General features: G+C 43.0%; 1 protein-coding gene and 2 pseudogenes across 1 annotated transcript; all 3 read right to left on the bottom strand.

The window, feature by feature from the left end:
* Window positions 1-15,585: 15,585 nt before the first annotated feature.
* LOC128629602 (fumarylacetoacetate hydrolase domain-containing protein 2-like) lies at window positions 15,586-20,558 on the bottom strand. The gene is made up of 4 exons (XM_053678342.1): window positions 20,538-20,558; window positions 16,487-16,805; window positions 16,272-16,380; window positions 15,586-15,987 (listed from the first exon to the last, which is right to left on the bottom strand). The coding sequence occupies exons 1-4, from the start codon at window positions 20,556-20,558 to the stop codon at window positions 15,828-15,830; spliced, it is 609 nt and encodes a 202-aa protein (XP_053534317.1). The 3' UTR covers window positions 15,586-15,827.
* On the bottom strand, window positions 19,044-19,162 carry LOC128629814 (uncharacterized; annotated as a pseudogene).
* On the bottom strand, window positions 19,371-19,489 carry LOC128629808 (uncharacterized; annotated as a pseudogene).
* Window positions 20,559-21,162: the final 604 nt, after the last annotated feature.

Raw genomic sequence — 21,162 nt, 5'->3', positions numbered from 1 at the left:
CTGAGGGAGTTTAAATCTACTATTGTTTGTTGTGTGTGTGTGTGCGTGTGTGTGCGTGTGTGTGTGTGTGTGTGTGCTCAGGTGTGTGTGTTTGTGTGTGTGTTTCTCGCTGGCCTGGGCGGCTGTTTCCGTGGTTGGGAAACATGGCTGCCTCAGGTATGGGGAAGTATGATTCCCTCACGCGGCGGCATGCTATTAAAGTAGCCACTACCGCCAGCGTTGAGGAGGTTAGTCTGGCCGTGGGGGAGAGTGTAGGATACGACAACATTCTGTCTGCCGCCCGGATGAATAGTGCCGTTGTGCTGTTTCTGAAAACGGTGGAGTTGGCAAACGAAATGGTGGACAGTGGAGTTGTGATTGATGATGTGTTCCACTTAGTGCTTCCTTTATCAACCCCGTGTAAAAACGTGATCCTGTCGAATGTTCCTCCTTTTATTAAGGACGAGGTTCTGTCCCAAACTCTATCCCGCTATGGAAAACCGGTCTCTCAGATCAAGAAGATCGCGACTACAAGTAAATCCCCTCGTGTAAAACATATTGTGTCTTTCAGACGGTTTGTGTACATGGTTCTGAAGGACAATAATGATCTGGATCTGACACTCAATGTAAAGGTGGAGGATTTTAATTATGTTATTTACGCTACTACTACTACAATGAAGTGTTGTGGGTGTGGTTTATCTGGTCATCTGGTGCAGGCCTGTCCGGAAAAATGGGTGAATCCCGAAAATGATAATAATGCTAACGCAGCCGCTGGTAACGAGGTTACTGCTGGAGAGGGTGTTGGGGTGGATGGGGCCCACACACCGGGAGAGGGAGCAGCAGCACCTTCTCAGGTGGAGACACCTGAAGCTGTTCCCTCTCACCAGGGTGTCGGTGCTAAACCAGGTGAAGAAGAGAAGGCTGAGAATGAGCCAGATTTAGGTGATAAGGATACACAGGACAGTACGGTGTCACTGGATAGTGTGGATCCGTCTCTAGCTGATGAAGTTGTGGATGATAGCTCTCATATGGATACAGAAGAGAATGTGTTCAAGGTGCCCCAGAGAAAGAGACGGAGAAATCGTCCTCATGCACAGGCTAAGAGGAAAGATGTTGCAGAGGAGCTGAATTCTGTGGAGGTAGAGAGTGAGAGCGAAGTGTCTGACTGTAGTATTACATGTAGTGTAAATCTAAGTGGCTTTTCGAGCCATGAATATAGCGTGGACGACATCAGGGCTTTTCTGAGAAAGACTAAACATGCTAGGAATGTGAGGATAGACGAGTTTTTCCCGTATGTGGAACAGTTCATTAAAAAAACAAGGGGGTTTATGGGAGAAGGGGGTTTCACTGATCAGGAGGGATACCGTCTAAAGAAAATCCTTACAAAAGTGAATGTAATGTTAGACAATAACGGTAGTGATAGTCAATCCTAGACATTATGTACGTAAATCTATTATTTTTCCTCTTATTTATGAGTGAGTTTCGAGTTGCTTCGTTGAATTTAAATGGAGCAAGGGAAAGAAATAAAAGATTTTTGTTATTTGAAACGGTAAAGCAAAAGAAAATTGATGTAATCTTTGCTCAGGAAACCCACACAGACACCAGTAATGCTGCTGACTGGGCCAGGGAGTTTAAAGGGTTATCTTTTTTAAGACATAAGACATCTACCAGTGGGGGAGTAGCTATTTTATTTTCCCATAATTTTATCCCCTGTTCTTACCAAGTTGATGAAATCATAAAGGGTCGACTGTTAAAGGTTAGAGCTCAATATGAGAATAGGTGGGTCGTTTTTGTTTGTGTTTATGCCCCAACCACAGCCATCGAAAGAATGTTATTTTTACGAACCTTAGACAATGTCCTGAAGAATTGTGACTCTGATGATTTTTTGATTCTATGGGGGGATTTTAATTGTACAGAGCTGGGTATAGGCAGGAATCATGTAGAGCCCCATATGCCATCACGTAGAAGGCTAGTCGAGTTAATGAATTCCTGTGACCTTGTGGACATTTGGAGAAATTTTCACCACATGCAGAAACAGTATACCTGGGTGCACTCCTATAATAATATGCTCTCTATGGCCAGATTGGATCAATTTGATGCTTTTAAACACCAGTTAAGTGCTTTTAGAAGTTGTGTAAATATACCAGTAGGATTTACGGACCATTGTATGGTGAACAGGCCCATGATAAGGTCTTCTTGAAGGATCTCCCTCAGGTGTCAGGAAACGCACGCAGACCTCGGAGGGGCGTTGACCCTAGAGGAACTGCTACAAGCCCTCCAGGGTATGGAGAGTGGCAAGGCACCAGGGATCGATGGTCTACCGGCTGACTTTTATAAGTCTTTTTGGCCTGAAATGGGTGCAGACCTACTGGAGGTACTGGGTGACAGTTTAGTCACGGGGCGGCTGCCGCTCAGTTGTCGCAGAGCAGTATCGACTCTGTTGCCCAAGAAAGGAGATCTACACGACATAAAATCATGGAGACCTGTTTCAGTTCTCTGTGTGGAATACCGACTGCTCTCTAAGGTATTGGCAAACCAACTTAGTATAGTCATGGAAGAGGTGATCCATCCAGACCAGACCTACTGTGTGCCGGGTCGATTTATTCACGATAACATTTCGTTCATTAGGGACGTCGTAGAGGTCGGAAGGATTTTTAATTTGGAATGTGGTTTGGTTTTAATTGATCAGGAAAAGGCTTTCGACAGAGTTGAGCATACTTACCTGTGGAACGTCTTGACTGCTTTTGGTTTTAGTTGAAGGATCGTGTATCGTTTGAAAATATATGGTGTCTGGAAGGGGCATTATGTGTGGTTGCAGAAGAAAAGGTGAAATTTAATCAACTTCTACTATTGTGTTTTTTTTTTGCTTTTTATTTTTTTTATACTCCCTGTAGTTTTTCAGATGCATTTGGAAGTGGTGTTTATTTTTATCACCTATGTACCTATCTGCCTCCCTGCCCCGCCCCGCCCTGCCCTGCCTATTTAGTTAGTGTTATTTGAAATGACTCTGTGGGACCGAAATAGGTCATTGTAGTTTTAAAATCATGTAAATAAAAAGGCTTTTGAAATTCAAATTCAATTCAAATCCCTCTCCCCCACTCTCTCTCCCTCTCTCCCCCACTCTCTCTCTCTCCCTCTCCCCCCTCTATCTCTCTCTATTTGTTAATGATGCTAACGCATTGCAGTGTTATAAACTACCTCTTAATGTTCCACCATGCATCTTCAGTCAGCCCGTGTCCTGTCAGCTAAATGTAGCCTCATGTCGCTAATAATTATTCACATGTTCATGCTTTTAATAAATCTTTTTATCCTGACACCATATCAGTGAATTTAAACTAATGCTTGCATTCAGAGTATAAGGGGTGTGTGTGTGTGCACATTTAGGATAACTAAAATCTCTCTCTCTCTCTCTTTCTCTCTCTCTCTCTCTCTCTCTCTCTCTCTCTCTCTCTCTCTCTCTCTCTCTCTTTGCCAGTATCAGTGTCCTCCAGGAGTGTTTTTAATTAAATTCTTTTATTTTATTTTTATACCACACTGTGGTATCGACTTATATATATTTTCTGTTTATATTACACTAATATATTATATATATATATATATATATACACACACACACAGTATAACACTGTATTTCCAAACAGCATGAATAATTTCTTTTTCTCGAAACTCTACAACAGCACAATTTTCTATTTATTTTTTAACTTCATAAAGAAAAGTCCGGTTTCATAGAAATCCACAGACACTTAATTAGTGTCAGCGGCAGAACAGTTCCATATCTGAACTGATACTCGACATACCTGCTTCTAGTGGCGATCGCTTTCAGCCTACAAAGTTACTTGAAAGTGCCAGCATGAAGCACAGAGCTGAAACCTGAAAATGACTGGATGATTTTAATAACGGACAAGAAAGCACTTCCAAGCATTATTCCTGTTTTACCTCAGAAATGACATGACTTTGCATATGATCAAATAAGGTTCTTAAGTTTCATTGATATGTTCGCTTGTGCTCAGTGGCAGTTAGAACATTTAATTTTATTATTATTTTTTTTTTAAACTTAAGAACACTTTTTTTTGCTTCAGCACAGTACAGGCTGAAGTATAGATCATGTACTGTTTCGATTATGAATATTATAATCCGTAGCATTTCAAGCCAGGAACAGCATGTGTGGTGCGTGCCGCACACGTATACCAATCTACCGAGGCTATAAAAAGTCTACACACTCCTGTTAAAATAGTGGCTTTTTGCGATGCAAGTGCAATCAAGATAACTTGTCAGATCTTTTTCTAGCCTTTTTCTTATACCCCTACTCCTTTACGAGAAGTGTCCTGGGATATTTAATGACCACAGTGAGTCAGGACCTCAGTTTAAAGTCTCATCCAAAAGACTGCTGTTTTTACAGTATAGTATCCCTCCTCACTATAGCGGGGCATTAGGCCCCACACAGACCACAGGGTGAGCGCCCCCTGCTGGCCTCACTAATACCACTTCCAGCAGCAACCTTAGTTTTGCCCAGTAGGTCTCCCATCCAGGTACTGGCCAGGCTCAACCTTGCTTAACTTCAGTGGGAAACAGGCCAGAACTACAGGGAGAACTGCAAGGCAGCCAATATATTACAACTGAGGGAATTAAAAGCCACCAGGTGGTGGAGGTAGTATGTTTTGGAGGATTTATATAGAATCGTGACTGTACACAGAAGATGAACTGATATTAGATTTTAGAGTTGATCCAAACAAGATCAAATGTCAGAAATAGTTTTTCTTCAATAGCTGTCTTGCTTTTTGAGGCATGTATTTTAAGGGTATTTGAGTTTGAGACATACAGATTAGTAATGAGACTAAAGGAATGGACTAGACTTGGTGGTGGTGGAGGCAACCCTGAGTTCTTCTTATTCATTCTTAAAATAGTTCATTTGATCATTTCTCTTTTTTTTGATAATGAAGAAAAACAACTCACGAAATGTTCCCCCCCATATCATTTATATTTCTTTGTTTTCGCTATTTTGTCCTATGCGTATGCAAACATTAGCACTCCGTATGTATGAATTCCTGTGTTTGAGAAGGTCTCTGCTCAACGTGAGCCCTAAATGGCATGGCTTGTAGGATTTTAATTTGCTCTGTGCCTGTCTAGCACATATTCTTATAGAAGAAGAATACATTTTTTTGGAATGTTTGATAAGTAGACAGAGCCTAAAATCTCTGATCTTGTCTGGCACTCTCTCTCTGCACCTGAGCTGTTTTATGTACACCCGCTGGATTGCATGGCTTAAAGAAGCTTATCTCTGCCTAACCACACTCGTGGCTATTAAGCACTAACCACAGTGGCAAGTGGCATCACATCCACTGCTGTGCACTGAGAGTGCACCAGAATTAATTTCGTATATCTATATATATTTTTGCCTACGAATGTAAACGTAGTGTCGATAAAGACGAATAGAAAGTTTGTCATTCTTAACCTCTTCTGAGTAGCAGCTGTGTTTTCTTGTTTAGGCCGAGGGATTATGATCATTTGTGGTGACACGGACCGATGAGGGTGGAAAACCCATGGAAGCTAGGTCACTGAGGGGAGGAGGGAGGGAGAGACGGAGACCGAGCAGGAGCACAGACACTCATGCACAAAGCCTCTAAATAATTCCGGGTTTATACAAGTCGAGTATAATCTGAGCCCTAATCTGACATTTTTTACTTGCTGGGTATCGCAGGTGAACTCTTCAGTTGAGTTTACTTTATTTTGGCTTAACCTTCAGCTTTGGGAAAATATTTTGGGAATGGTGAGGTGAGACGTGATAGTGGAATGTGTCTGTGTGTGTATATGTAGGTTCTGATAACCTGGCACGCTATGGCACTCTGGAGAGTCTCGTGAACGATGTGGCTGATGACACGTGGGACAACAGAGCCACGAATAGAATGAGCACCATCCGATTCCTCGATGACGACGATGAACAGGTGAGAGAATTGTGAAATGCTGGACTCTGTATCACCTGATTGGGCTTCCGTGTGTGTGCGCGCGCGTGTGTTAAACTGAAATAACAGCTCGGACTATTATTACTATTACTATTATCTTACTACTGCTACCATCCAATTTATAAGATTGGTTTTGATGCACGTGTTTACTGTATCATTAATTAAAATGCAAATGTGCAAACGCTTATGTCAGAGTGTCAGAATCCCGAGTTTGAGTGAGGAAACTTTCACGCCTGTGGATTTCGGACATTACGCTGTAGGTTGCCGAGTCAGGATTGTCAGAATTTTTGGAAACCCGACTAAATGAATGAAGTGCATTCAGTAAATAGCAAAATAACGAAGTATATAAACACAAAATCCAATGGCAAGAAATTCCTGACAGTTCACTTTTGTTAATACAGGGAGTGACCCTGGTGGTATGAACCACACTTGGGAACTAATAAAATTAGAATATAAAGCATAAGGTAGCCTTTGAGTATGATAGTTGTCACACGGGTCATGTTTGCTGCGGTCCAAATCAGAGTGCGATTGATCCCCCCGTTGGTCTGGGTTCAGACTCACTCGAACGCAGGTGCAACAGATATTATGCGCAGCAGTGGACCTCTTCTGTGTCTCACAAATTCCCCTGCCGCTCATGGTACACGTGCGTTGTGGAGACTACGTCGTAATGATGCCGTCCTCAGCTAAAATGCACGCGCAGGTTACTTTACTTCCTGAATAAGCGCGGAACGGAGTACGATTTGCGTTCATATTCACTGGAATCGTGGCTCGGTTCCAGAGCAACCGAACTAGGACCACCTCCTTCAGGTAGTCTCAGGTCCGGTACCGCGCTGTGCTTCCCGGTCCATGTGACAGCTTTCACATTACACACAAACCGCGCTCAGACTGAGCTGCCAGTGCGAAAGCCCTCTAAGAGTCTGATTTTGGATCCGTAGTTAAAGCTATGACCTTGCTTTAGGGGCTTACTTCGCCTTCAGTCACTGTCGTTGATTATTTATCTGGAACAGCACACCTATGGTGTTTTATCCTGTACTTGGCGTGGTACACTGAGAGTTGGGAGTAAAGTCATTCAAATGGCCTAGTTCTGTAAACATAGCCCTGTCCTGTTCCGTGATGAATGAATCACTGTTGTAAGAAAAGAGTAGAGCAGAAACCTGTATTGCTATGTGACTGGGACCTGTGAGAATTGTTTAAATGGTTTTCTAATAGTACAGTACAGATTTATACACTCATTGGTATATCCCTGCTCATTCATGCAGTTATCCAATACATGAAATCATGTAGATAAAATGTGGACGTCTTCTCAGGTTCGGCATGTTTTTTTTGTTTGTTTGTTTTTTTTCCATTTTATGGTAGCCTTCTTCTCGGCTCGACCCAGTCTAGCTATCGAGCTCTCTTTTGATCTCGCTCATCAACAAGCCGTTTCCACTCTTAGTTCCGCCACTCGATGGTTTTTTGCACCATCTTGAATAAACTCAGGAGGCTGTGAAATTCCAAGCAGATCAGTAGCTTCTGAAATACGCAAATACCCGTCTGGCACCAACAACCATGCCACCGAGTCGCCGAGAGCACATTTTCCCCCTATTCAGATGTTTGATGTGAACATTTCCTGAAGCCGTTGATGTATATCTGCATGATTTTATGCACTGTGCTGCTGCCACATGGTTGTCTGATTGGATAATTGTGCAGCTGTGCAGCTGTACAGGTGTTTGCCTTAAAGTGGCCAGTGAGTGTATGTATAGTGATACTATAGGTTATAAATGCAGAATATGCACTAAGTTAGCCTTTCTGTTATTAAATACACAGACCTTGTGCCTACACTCATCATTTAGCTTTATTATTATTATTATTATCATTATTATTATTATTATTATTATTATTGTTAGCGGAATGTAGTCCAGCTGTTGCCGTGCTAATCACATGACCCTGTCAGAATAATAACTTGACAACTCGGTGACTCCACAAAAAAAATTAAAGATAACACAGTACAAAACAGACCATAGACCAGCAAATATGTACGCTCAACTATTGCCAGGAATGAATGATTCATCAATAACCGAGTAACAGGACCAGCGTGGGAAAGGAGCCGTTTTATAACGGTGATGGATCGAATGTGATGAATAGCAATAACTAAGTGTCTATAACTATAGCTCGTGTATCTCCAATGATGGTCTTGTTTTCTTTATTTCTTTTCCTCTGTCATAGGGAACGCTGTTGCGATGGGCCACGCCGCACCCCGGAGAGCTGAGGAGCATGAAGAAGGTGGTGGAGAATCTCCACAACGGTCTGAACGCTGCCAAAGGCCTGGACTCCAACAAAAACGAGGTCAATAACACTGTGGACCGAGTGACTACATCAGTGTGACCGCTTTGTTTTCCTCCAAGATGACCCAGTCCCCATCGTGTCTTCCCACAATGCACCTCATCCAGCCTTCTCCCTGTGCTTTTTCTCCCTTGAATGTGACTCTCCTTTCTCTGTGCTGGGTCTGTTCTATTCTCTCCTTCATCTCCTCAGATCCTGAATCAGGGAAAGACCACCATGATAGGTGTCTTCTTTTTTCTTTTTCTTGTTTATCTTCAGAGCAATAATCCATGGACTGCACAATTTCTTTTTTCTTTTTAAATTTTACAATCCAGCCCTTTTTTTTTCTTCTTTTTTTTTTTAAGCTTTTTGATTTTTCCAAAACACATACCAAGTTAAAATAAGTAGGTGCACTACATTAAGTCTTATACTAATGCTGACAGAAGCTCCAGTTATATATTTACATTCTATTTTTAATTTTTGTTTTTTTAAACACTGGGTGGATGTTTCTTTTTTCTTTCTTTCTCATGAACATGACTATAGCGCGGGACTGGGGCGGAGAAACAGCGTGAACTAAACTAACGAACCTAAACATGAAACATGACATGAACTATGACTATGAATTGAACCATGAAACTATAAACTGTGACTTTGGTTCTCTATCGTAAGGACACTCAACTAATCTACTACAACTCAATATTCCGCGCTGTGTGCTGGGAGGCGCGCGGTACATATACAAACATAATCAGCCTCGTAATGGCTGATGGCTGAGGGCGATTCAGACACACGTGAAACAACAACCAATGACAGAACGGGGAGGAGACATAACAGAAACATAACAAATGCACGTGTCGAAATGTCACGATTGTCAACAAGGGAAAAGCAGGTGCACCTGCTCGTGCACGCGCGCTCACATGCTCCACAGCGTGCTGCTTAAAGGGGAATTCATGGCAGAACTTGGTCGGCCGTGTCGGTAGACTCGGGCTTGAGCAGAACTTGGTCGGCCATATCAGTAGACTTGGGTGTGAGCAGAACTTGGTCGGCCGTGTTAGTAGACTTGGGCTTGAGCAGGGCTTGGTTGTCCTGGTTAACAGACACTTGGGACAGTAACTGGGCTTTGCAGTGGAAGAGCAGTAGAATGCTTCCTGGAGACCCAGTTTTTTGCAGGTAGGGCATTGTAGCTTGGTCTCCCTCCTGCAGCCCTCAGACATGCATGTCAGTGCCACCTCCTCCACATTGGCTGGAACCTGAAGCAGATCGGTGGAGGCTGACCTGTCAATCCACTCATAATAGAGCTTAAAGGGCAGGTCAGGCTGGGGCTGTCCATTGACTCTCCACCCCAGTAAATCCAGACCAAGAAGCTGCCCTGGCTGCGTGAACTCCTCCATAAAAAGTTCTGCAAATTGAGTGACATCCTGGAGGGCAGAGGACTCTGCTCACCAGCTGCTTCGCCCAGTCACGGGCCGGTCCACAAAACCTGGACACCAAGAACCCGATCCACTGTCTCTTAGTAGGCTTGGGATACGCCAGGCTGCAGAAATATTCCTGGCAGCTGAAGAGGCACTCCAGCGGGTAGCTGCTCAATCCTGCTGTCTCTGGCGGCAGTTCAACGGCGTACCGTTGAGGGAACTGCACGGACAAGAAATGTGAGGTCAGTAATCAGAACGTTTCCCGATAAGGTATTGTCCTGCTACTCCCATTGTAGCGTGATGTCTCCCCTGTCTTCCTGCTGCATCCATGTTACGGCAGAATATTCTGTCACATTTCGTGATGCAATGAAGATAAGGTAGGATGCAAGTGCAGTATGAACAGTTTTATTGAGAGACACACAGGCAGGTAAATCCAAACAGTAATCCACAAACATAATCCAGTAACATGCAAAGTTCAGAGGCCACGCCTCCTTCACTTTGACTGAGACACAGGACATGCCTCCTTCACTATGACTGAGACACAAAGGCCACACCTCCTTCACTGGGACTGTCTCATAAGCCACACCCCCTTCAATAGGAATGAGGGATGAACAGTGGTAAAGGAGACATATTTGATAATGTAAGTAGTAATAATCAGAACTCTGTGTGTGTGTGTGTGTGTGTGTGTGTGTGTGTGTGTGTGCGTGCTGCCTGTGCTGTCTCTGCCTTGCTGTGTGAGGTGGCAGAATATGGAGGAGGAGAGATGGAGTTTGATGTTGCACTTGGTCAAGAGAAGCTGACTGAAACAAGCCTACAGCTTACACACCTACTGTCAGCTGGGTATATACCGGTGAGTCAGACCGGTAGCTCCAAAAGTATTGGCACCCATCGTGCAAATGCGCACCACTTATTAAATCATGTCATGATCTTAAACATACGGGGATTCTGTATAAAACAATATTTTTCTTAAGGAGTGCTTTATTTCCTGCAACGTATTGGCTCTACTACAGATAACATTAGTCACCGCCTCCCCCACCACCAACAATCAGGCCCAAAGCATCACTTTACAGATTTCACAATGGCTATCAGGTGCTTTTCCTTATATACAGTCCCCTTTCTTGATGATTTTCAAGGCTGAAAAGTTTAAACGGCCCACGTTGTACTCAATGCTGTTTTAAACTGCTAATATAGAGTTCCTTCTGAAACTATTAGAACAGACGATTCATTTGTTTGTGCTATACACCAAAAACATTTGCGTTTGAGATCAAACAATGAGATATGAGATGAAAGTTCAACTTTTATTTCCTGGAAAAAGGAAATGTATAGGAACAGACAAGTCTGGAAGTAAGTTAAAATAATAACACTTAATATTTGATGCATATCCCTTGCTTGCAGTAACTGCATCAAGTGGTATGGCCTGTGTTTCTGCTCTCAAAGTGTCTGAGACCTTCACCCCTACCCTGTGGAGGTTGTTGTTGATGTCACTAACTGTTGTTTTGTCGGGTTCCTTCATAGCTCTCACAATGTTTCTGTCATCAGCTGCTGTTGTCGTCCTTGGCCGATCCATTCGGTGTCTGCTGCTCAGTACACCAGTGCTTTCTTTCTTTTTCAGGATATTCCATATTGTTGTAGTGGCTATGCTCCAATGTTTGAACAATGCCTCTGATTCTTTTTCCCTCTTTTCCCAGCTTCAAAATGACTTGCTTTTCTCCCATAGACAGCTCTCTGATCTTCATGTTGGCTTATCCTTTTTAACAACAGATGCAGTCTTCACAGGTGAAAGTGAAGGCTAAAACCAAAACTAAGAGTAGATGTTCAGCGCTATTTATTGTTTAAACAGTCAATCTAACAGGACACACCTGGGTAACAAGAAACACCTTTCAGTCACATGTTCCAATATTTTTACTCGCCTACAAATTGGCTGGTGTGATACAAAACGTGCTATGTTCTATGTCGGTTTATCACCTCTACATGTAAATACCAGGAAATAAAAGCTGAAACTCTCGTCTCATATTCATCTTTTGATCTCAAACTCAAATGTCTTCAGTCTACAGCAAAAGAAAAAGAATTGGTCTTGTCGTTCCAGTAGTTTCAGAGGGGACTGTATCTTTCTGTCCATATAAAAGTTGTTCGTTAATAAGAATCTTTCTCGTTCGAGCAATGGTAACAGTTCCTGTAGTTGTTGTGGCTGAAGTTTTCCCCGCTTCAGAAGTGGTGCTGTGATGGATGGATGATGTTTGTGTGTGTGTGGAAGATTTCTATAAATATCTACTTATATAACTATCACGGACTTCCAACCCACAAGCAGACAAAACATTAGATCAGTTCAAAATAAGTCTGAGGCAAAGCAAACTAACAGACAGGCATCACTGCAGTGCGTGACGCTGTTTTGTCTCAGAGGTTTGTCAGAACCGCTGTGTTCCCCACAATGCAGTGCAGAGTGCCCTAGAAAAAATGTTGACTAAATTCTTAGTGTATACTGACGACTGAGTGTTCTTCAGACTGTTTTCCTCATTATTTAAGTGCATTTCCTAAGTATTCACCCCCCTTTCAACTTCTGACACCTATTGTGGATAAAAATGACATGAAATAAACACAAGGGAGACCTAGTATCCAGTAAAGGGGAGAAGAAGAAAAGACGGGCACCAAGACACACAGAAGCGGTGTGAGGCGGATATTGACTGATATTGAATATTGAATTGGATTCACACTTTACTTAGATCTTTAAGAGTAATACACTATGGTTTATTAGTCAAAAAGTCAAAAAGAAGTATACGAGCTGAGGAGTGATAACACACACACACACACACACACACACACACACACACACACACACACACACACACACACTCGTACAGTCAAGGGCGGGCAAGTAGACATAACACACACACACACTCTCTCTCTTTCACACATACTACAATAACTTTATAAGAATAATAAAAAGGAATATTAAGATATTATAAGGGTAATATCTTATATATATATATATACTCTATAAAAAACAGAATAATAGGATATGTAGGACAGTAGAAGGGTAATATAATGATATTATGAAGTAGGAAGTACAGTAAACCATTTTTCAAGCAGTATAACTATATATAAAATGGAGATATAGAGCAAATATGAAAATAAATTATAAACTAGAAATGCAGGCTCGCAAGGAAGGACTTAATGTTAAGAGAGAACCATGAGGAGCCATTTATAAGGGTGGCTGAGTCAAGCTGCCCCCCCGTGAGATAATAGTAAGACCAAGGTCACTCTAGATTGATTTGTCTCTCCACTTTTGATTTTACGGGTTATTCAAATCCCTTGGTTTCGATTCTCTGGGTTACTGAAATCCCTTAGTTTTTGAGTCTCTGGGTTATTGAAATCCCGTGGATTTGACTTTCTGGGTTATTAGAAATCCATGGGTTTTGATTCTATGTGTAATTTGAAAACCTCTGGTTTTGATTCTATGTGTAAGTGAAATAGCCCTTTTCTGGAACATAAGAGTAAGGTAGATGAGCTCTTTTTTAACCCTATTGGTAGTGAGATCATAGTCTTCTTGAAACATATGGGTTATTTAGTGTGTAAATACAGTATAAATACTGGAGCTTAAGCTCAGGGTATCAGATCACTTCTGAGAATTCTCATCGGTGTGGATCTCGTGTGGTGGAACGGAACAATAAAGCTGGACCCTTGCTTCTTCTCACTCACGGCTGGTGTCTTTTTTTCTATCTCCAACTGGGTTCAGAGGTAGATGTGAGTGTTGGCTTCTAAGTTGAATTTTAAATGTTTTTGGGTAATAGGCTAAATTTGAGCCAACACACCCCATCCCCTAACCCCACACACACACACACACACACGTACACATTTTGTAGTGTTACCACCACCATGCGTCACAATGGGGATGTTGTCCTCAGGGTATTGGGTTTCTGCCAAATGGCAGACTCAGTCTCAGATAAGCTTTCCTCACACGTTTTTCAGAGTCTCCGACATGTCTTCAGGTAAACTTCACACAGGATATCGTACAAGTGTGCCATAAATATGTTTATCCTGTGAACAGCTTCTTCCACGGTTCCATTTGCGATCGCAGAAACGAAAGCAGAATCGAGCAAACGCCGCAATATTCGGAACAGCTTGCAACGTTTTAAACTTACCGCCGATTTTCTGCAGATCTGGGCCAAGATTTCCTCTTCGATTCATGTCCGTCAACATGATTAACAGCTAAAAGGTCTCGTTTACCAACAAACATCACCGCGGAAGAACGCGCAAAACAATTTTGTGTGAAAAACAACGTAAATTTGAAAAAAGCCACAGAAAAATCGAGCATTTTGGGCCACAATAATCACAATGTAAATAAATAAATGTATATAATGTATATAAATAATTATAAAAACCCTCCGAAATCCTGTACAGACTGGATTACAGTGTGTTTCTCTTGTACCAGGTGCTGATGGAGGACCGGCAGAGCGAGGCGGTGTACCTAGAGATCAGTCCTCTTTTCCTCCAGGCCGAGAACAAACACAAACTCTTCCAGTTCGTCTCGCAGTTCCTCTAAGGCTGACGCAGGAGAAACACACGTCTACTCCGCTCTAGGTTTAGTTACAAAATATCAGTGTTTCTGGTAATTCGCTTGGAGCAAGATGTGTTCTTGAACGTGGACCTTTAAAAACTGCATTTGGTTCTCTCTTTCTTATGAATGTAGTTAGGAAATGTTTGTTGTGGTTTTCAGTTTTGCACTGAAGCTATGAGCTTAATGTGCTGTAGCTAACAAGTGAAGCTTATATCTAGCGGTTTAGCATCATGAAACCTAAAGCATTATGCCTTTACTACTAGCAGCTAAAAATTCTTTATTTGTATAGATAGATTTCTAAACCAGTGTGTGATGATTTAAGCGTTCATTTTCCACACTGTTGACAGTTTAGAGCCTTGTAGCTCTAGTGCAAACTGAAGACTGAGCTCTGAGCTACATGTTGTGTGTTAAGTGTGTTAATGTCATTCGATATAATGCTGATGGTAGGCTTTGAGTGAGAATATTGGTAGGATTTTGAGTTGATCAGAGCTGTTAACCAATAAGAGAGCAGGATATTGGTCATTGTATTCAGTTTAATTAGTGAGTGTTTGACAATGTTGGATTGTTAGGAAGTTAACGAGTTCTTCTCTGGTTTCTGTTTGATGAAAATTGTTGCTTTATAACGTTGCTTTGTTTGATTTGGAGAGACGAATACAGATTTTGTTCTGCACCGTCACTCAATCCGGATCTTTCTTTTTCCACGTACTCATACATGATGTTGTTAACGATGAGTGACGGAGCTTATGAACCACTGACCCTCCAATCAGCCCCTGATTATCCACTGGTAATGCCGCCAGCCCTCTTGGGACACCGTAGCAATCCCATAACCCCCCTCTTTCACCCCACACAAGTACATATATAGACAGACTCCTTCCACATGCAGCACGGCGAGAGAGATGCTGACGGACAGGGCTGATTACTATAGTGCACCAGGTGCTGAGTAAGATCTCGAGACACACACACACAGGTGAACTGCACAAGGACCTCCTGCACACTCACGGAGAAGGCGATCGATAATGTCGAGAGAGATTCGCAGGTTGGACAACCCACTAATACAGTAATAATAATCAACAGAGCTCTATCTCCTGGAAGATCACAGCACCTGCACTCTGGACCAATCACTTCTAGTGCACACAAATCTGATTAGGATTTCAGAAACGTCTAGACATTAAAGCATTTCAACGGTGAAAGGGATTTATTTTAATTTTTTCCATCTCCATAGCTCAGATAAAAGTCAGCCAACCGTGCAGGAGTCACACCACTGTGTTTCGGAAGAACCCGATCTCCTCGGATATTAATTTTGAAGAACGCTGTACTTTGTGTTTCCTCTCTCCAAAAGTAATCTCAAAGGATACGTCTGTACAGCTGTTCCTGCCTCAGTAGGAGATAACTCCAGAGCTGTTTTCAGACTCATTTCTCTAATCGCTTAGTTCTGCACGGTCATCAAACACCAGACGTGATGAATGACTTTCTAAACCAGTCATCACCAAGGGCACCTCTTAACGTTTCTGAGGATTTCGGCTCACCAAAACTTATTGCGCCCCTGTCTTTTATGTATATTTACTCAAGGGGATTAAATGAGCCACGGTGTTTCTCCATCACCATGACCAGGTCATATTAGTCTTATAGAGATTCACAAAATTGGAAAATGGAGAACAAGCCTACGCAGTGTAAGAAACTGGAAACTGAGCTCACCTTTAGAAAGATGGGTGGCTTTCTGAACACGCCCACTCCTGGAGGCGTGCCTGTTAGAAACACGTCGCCTGGGTACAGAGTCACAAACCTGCCTTCAAGGCAAATGAACAAAGCTGTACAGAAGACACTAGGGATGCAGTAACAATACACCAATGTCTCAGTGCTCACTGATCTGAACTGCTCCCACGTGCAACAGTTTCTCTGCACGGTCACATTACTGCTTAATGTGCTGCACGATTCACTCAGCACAGTATCAGACCTATACCAGTACTGGTATCAATGCATCCCTAGAAGAGTCTGAACACTGAATCTGAACACTGCTGTAAGATCAGGTCAGTGAAATATGTTCACCACCATGCGCTGGATACTTACTGCGAGACCCACACCACCACCTTCTCCGTCTTAAAGATCAGCTGACTGGTGTTGCTGTCCTGAACTACATCACCGTTTACCAGGCACCGGATCCCCAGATTGTGGACGTCTGATTTAAAAACAGCACATTACAGCTCTGACTCAAAGCCTCATGTTTTTTTTACGTTCACAACAATTTTTAGTTCAGGTTTCCATCTCACCGGCCCCCCACCTACCCTTCAGTGCTTCTGTGGTAACAAGAGCAGGCTCTAGTGGACAGAATTTGTCGAATGTTTTTCCCAGAAGCCAATGCTTGCCGTTCTTCATCTGCCAAACACGAGCGCTGATCTCACTGGCTACGGTGAAGCCGGCAACGTGACCGCGAGCGTCCTCCTCCTGAGAATAACAGGCATGAGCGTAAGACGCCTCTTTTTTATAGGAATGAATTTCTAATTTGGCATGATTTTTGTCCTCACACCAAACGTAGCCAGGATAAGTTTCATGTCTGCGGTTTGCTTCATTAGTTTTTGCACTGGAGCTGTGACAATAATGTAGCTAACAGATGGAACAAATAGGAAGTCTCTCTCATGCACATTTTAACAGCTAATATCGATCTTTAGACAACAGGACAATGTTTTATCATGTTTGAGTCATTTAGTTGTTAGTTATAGACTAAATTTAGTCAGCTGAACCTGATCTAAACCTTAAGGACTGAAAGCTGTTTTGGATATCAGCCAAAAGATTACATATAAGTCAGTCCATGAAGTCTGCCCCACCTCTGAGCACACTCTATGCCCTTCTCTCCCAGCTCCAAGAACTCTCTCATGGTGGCACGGTCTGATTCAACACCTTCAGGTCGACGACATCTTTCGTGCTCTCCACACTGACCTTCACATTTCCCTCAGCTCCCTTTCAATCCAGGTATTGGCCAGGAATCAAACCTGGGTCAACTGCTTGGAAGGCAGCTATGCTCACCACTATACCACCAATGCCATGCTGGGCAATTCAACTCTGGTGAACAAAAGTTTAAGTATGTGCGTTTCTCATCAGCAGACCATAGGCAACAGCCAAAGATCTGCACTCATGGTTTCTGTGGTGTAGTGGCTATCACGTTTGCGTCACATGCAAAAGGTCCTGGTTTGAGACTGGGCAGAAACCAGCTGGAAGTTTTGAACTTTGCTTTAATAACTGACCAGTCGTCATCACGGTAGGATCAGGTCCTCTAGGAACAGCCGGAAAGCGAGACCTTGAACAGAGCAGATTTCCTTCTTTTGGGCTTTTGTAGCAAAGCAGATAACATTTGCTGACAAAATGAAAGGGAGTCTCTGGTTTTCCACAGAAAGTGGAAGCCTGGCTCTTTCGTTGCTCAATAAGACTCTGAACGTGACTGGAAAATTTTCCGTAAAGTACTGGTCAGCAAGTTCACCTATCAGCAAGAGGTCTACGCCCGGAAAAGGCTGGGAGCGGCTTCCCTTCCATTGAGCCTTTTGCAGCAAGGCAGATAACAGCTGCTTGCAAAATCACAGGCAGTCTCTGCTTTTCCACTGAATGTGGGAGCCTGGCTCTTTCCTTCATCAAGAAGACAAGAGTAATGATGCGCTTGACTCGAGGTTGCAGCTTGTAATTTCCCACCTCCAAGCAGGAAAACGCAAAGAAAACGCACCCTCAACTTGAAATTGCCATTCGTCAACAGTGGGAAGTCTCCTCATCTACCAGTTCCTTCACTGTTCATCGAGTGACGTCGAGTCAGCATGACAGATTCTGAACTAACAAAGTGGCACTTACCTTAGTGGTTATTTGCTTTGGATCAGGGTTGTCCAGTCTTATCCAGAATGGGCCAGTGTGGTTGCAGGTTTTCATTCTAACCAAGCAGAAGCCACACTTTAGTCTATTGAAAGCCAAGATCAGCAGATCAAACAATTGGAATCAGGTGTGGCTCCTGCTAGATTGGAACGAAAACCTGAAGATTGGACAACGCTGCTTAAGACCAATCAGCATATAGACATCTTTGCTTATTAAATATAAAACACTAACTATATAGATGGCTGATTGCGGAAAATGTACACCTCTCATCACAGTTTGCATGCTAGCTTGTCGCTAACAGAAGACAGACTCGGAGAGACGGCATTTTCTTACATTTTCGCCCCTGTTCACGGGTCAAACGTGCCCTGGTGGATAATGATGTGTTTACAAACAGCAAAGAACCACTAACAACACAAGTGGGAAGCAGAAACAGTTCTAGGAGGCCTGCAGAGAATCTTATGGCACATTCTGTTGACTAATTTATTTTCAGGTAGGTGATCCCTTCCTTCTGTGCCAACTACCATAAAGTACCTCAAGTAGCTACCGGTTTCAATCCGTGCATTGGCCGGGAATCAAACCCAGATCTACTGCTTGGAAGGCAGCTTTTTTTTTTTTTTTGATTGATTGGGTCCCCTTCAAACCTGTATCCAATCTTTATCCCAAAAGAGGATGTTGTGCAGAGATCATGAAAACACTTATCCAAATAAAAAGCTTACAGCACCTAGTATCCCCGTTCAGTCTCCCAAGCAAGTACTAACCAGGCCCAGATTTGCTTCCGAGGTCAGATGAGATCGGGCTTTGTCAGAGTGGTATGGCCGTAAGCAATAGCTGCCCCCAAATGGGGCCTATTTAAATAGTGTAAGCAAACGACTGACTGACTGACTGACTGACTGATTGATTGATTGATTGGGTCCCCTTCAACCTGTATCCAATCTTTATCCCAAAAGAGGATGTTGTGCAGAGATCATGAAAACATTTATCCAAATAAAAAGCTTACAGCACCTAGTATTCCCATTCAGTCATCCAAGCAAGTATTAACCAGGCCGAACTTTGCTTTGCTTCCAAGGTCAGATGAGATCGGGCTTTGTCAGAGTGGTATGGCCGTAAGCAATAGCTGCCCCCAAATGGGGCCTATTTAAATAGTGTAAGAAAACGACTGACTGACTGACTGACTGACTGACTGACTGATTGACTGATTGATTGATTGATTGATTGATTGATTGATTGATTGATTGGGTCCCCTTCATACCTGTATCCAATCTTTATCCCAAAAGAGGATGTTGTGCAGAGATCATGAAAACACTTATCCAAATAAAAAGCTTACAGCACCTAGTATTCCCATTCAGTCTCCCAAGCAAGTACTAACCAGGCCCAACTTTGCTTTGCTTCCGAGGTCAGATGAGATCAGGCTTTGTCAGAGTGGTATGGCCGTAAGCAATAGCTGCCACGAAATGGGGCCTATTTAAGTAGTGTAAGCAAACGACTGACTGACTGACTGACTGACTGACTGACTGATTGATTGATTGATTGATTGATTGATTGATTGATTGGGTCCCCTTCAAACCTTACTGTGATTTCAGCTGTGTGGCAACAGTTCAGGGAAGACGCACATGTGGGTGTTATGGTCAGGCGTCCATATACTTGTGGTTACATAGTGTATTATGTTTATGCTGTAATGAAGATTCAGTGAACTGCAGGCTGGTGACTGATTTCAGCACCAAGGACAGCACCAGTGGAGGCCTGAGTCACTATGTGAGCCTGAGAGAAACAAGTCTCTCTCTCTCTCTTTCTTTATCTCTTTCTGTCTGTCTGTCTGCCTGTCTTTCCATCTCTCTTGATCGGTCTCTGTCTCACTCTCTCAGTGTATGTGTGTCTCACTGTCATCTCTATCTCTGTCTCTCACTTTCTGTCTGTCTGTCTGTCATTCTCTCTCACTTTCTGTCTGTCTGTTTTTCTCCCTCTCTCTTTCTGTCTGACTGCCTTTCTGTCTCTATTGATCTGTTTCTGTCTTTCTTTCTTTCTCTCTCTTGCTCACTTTCTCTGTGCAAGTATGTCTGACTGTATTTGTCTCTGTCTCTTTCTCTCACTTTCTTTCTGTCTGTCATGAATGAATGAATGCCTTTTATTGTCACTATACACATGTATAATGAAATTAAGAGCCTCTCCTTTTTTGTTCCGTGCCAACATGTACATAAAATAAACAAGAAGAATAAACAAGATAAATAAGATAAATAAACAAGATAAATAAACAGATAAATAAACAAGATAAATAAACAAGATATTGGGGTGGATGGGGGAGGTACTATGAAATGCACAGTTTTGAGACACCCTGTAACGTCTCCCTGAGGGCAACAGATTGAACAGATCAAAGCCAGGGTGAGAACTGTCCTTAATGATAGTTTTTCCTCTGCTGAGGCAACGGGAAGTGTAAATATCCATCAGGGAGGGGAGAGGGCAGCCAATGATCTTCTGTGCTGCTCTTACTACTCTCTGAAGCCTCTCCATGTCTGCCGCTGTGCAGCTACCGTACCACACCGTGATACAGTATGTCAGCAGGGTCTCGATGGACGAGCGGTAGAAGATCAGCAGCAGATTGGAGTCCAGATTGTACTTCCTGAGAACCCTCAGGAAGTGTAGCCGTGTTTGAGCCTTCTTGATAACCGCTGTGATGTTGTCAGTCCAGGAGATGTCTGCAGAGATAAGGACACCAAGAAACCGGATGGTGTGGACCCTCTCCACACACTCACCATTAATGAAGAGGGGGGCCAGCTCCGTGTTGTGTTTTCTGAAGTCTACAATGAGCTCCTTGGTTTCCTTGGTGTTTAGAGCCAGATTGTTCTTTGAACACCAGGCTGCCAAGTTTAGGACGTCCTCTCTGTAGGCTGCTCCTCTCCTTTTGAGATGAGTCTGACCACTGTGGTGTCGTCAGCAAACTTGATGATAAGATTATTGTTGTGGACTGGTCTACAGTCGTATGTGTAGAGACAGTACAGGAGGGGGCTCAACACACAGCCCTGTGGAGAACCTGTGCTCAACGTGCGAGTGGAGGAGAGGTGGGGCCCGAGTCTCACTGTCTGAGACCGGTTGGTGAGAAAGTCCTTTATCCAGG

The sequence above is a fragment of the Ictalurus punctatus genome, unplaced genomic scaffold, assembly GCF_001660625.3.
Source record: "Ictalurus punctatus breed USDA103 unplaced genomic scaffold, Coco_2.0 Super-Scaffold_100, whole genome shotgun sequence".
Lineage (NCBI taxonomy): Eukaryota > Metazoa > Chordata > Actinopteri > Siluriformes > Ictaluridae > Ictalurus > Ictalurus punctatus.
The sequence above is the reverse complement of the archived record's forward strand: the minus strand, read 5'-3'. Positions and strand labels throughout refer to the sequence as shown.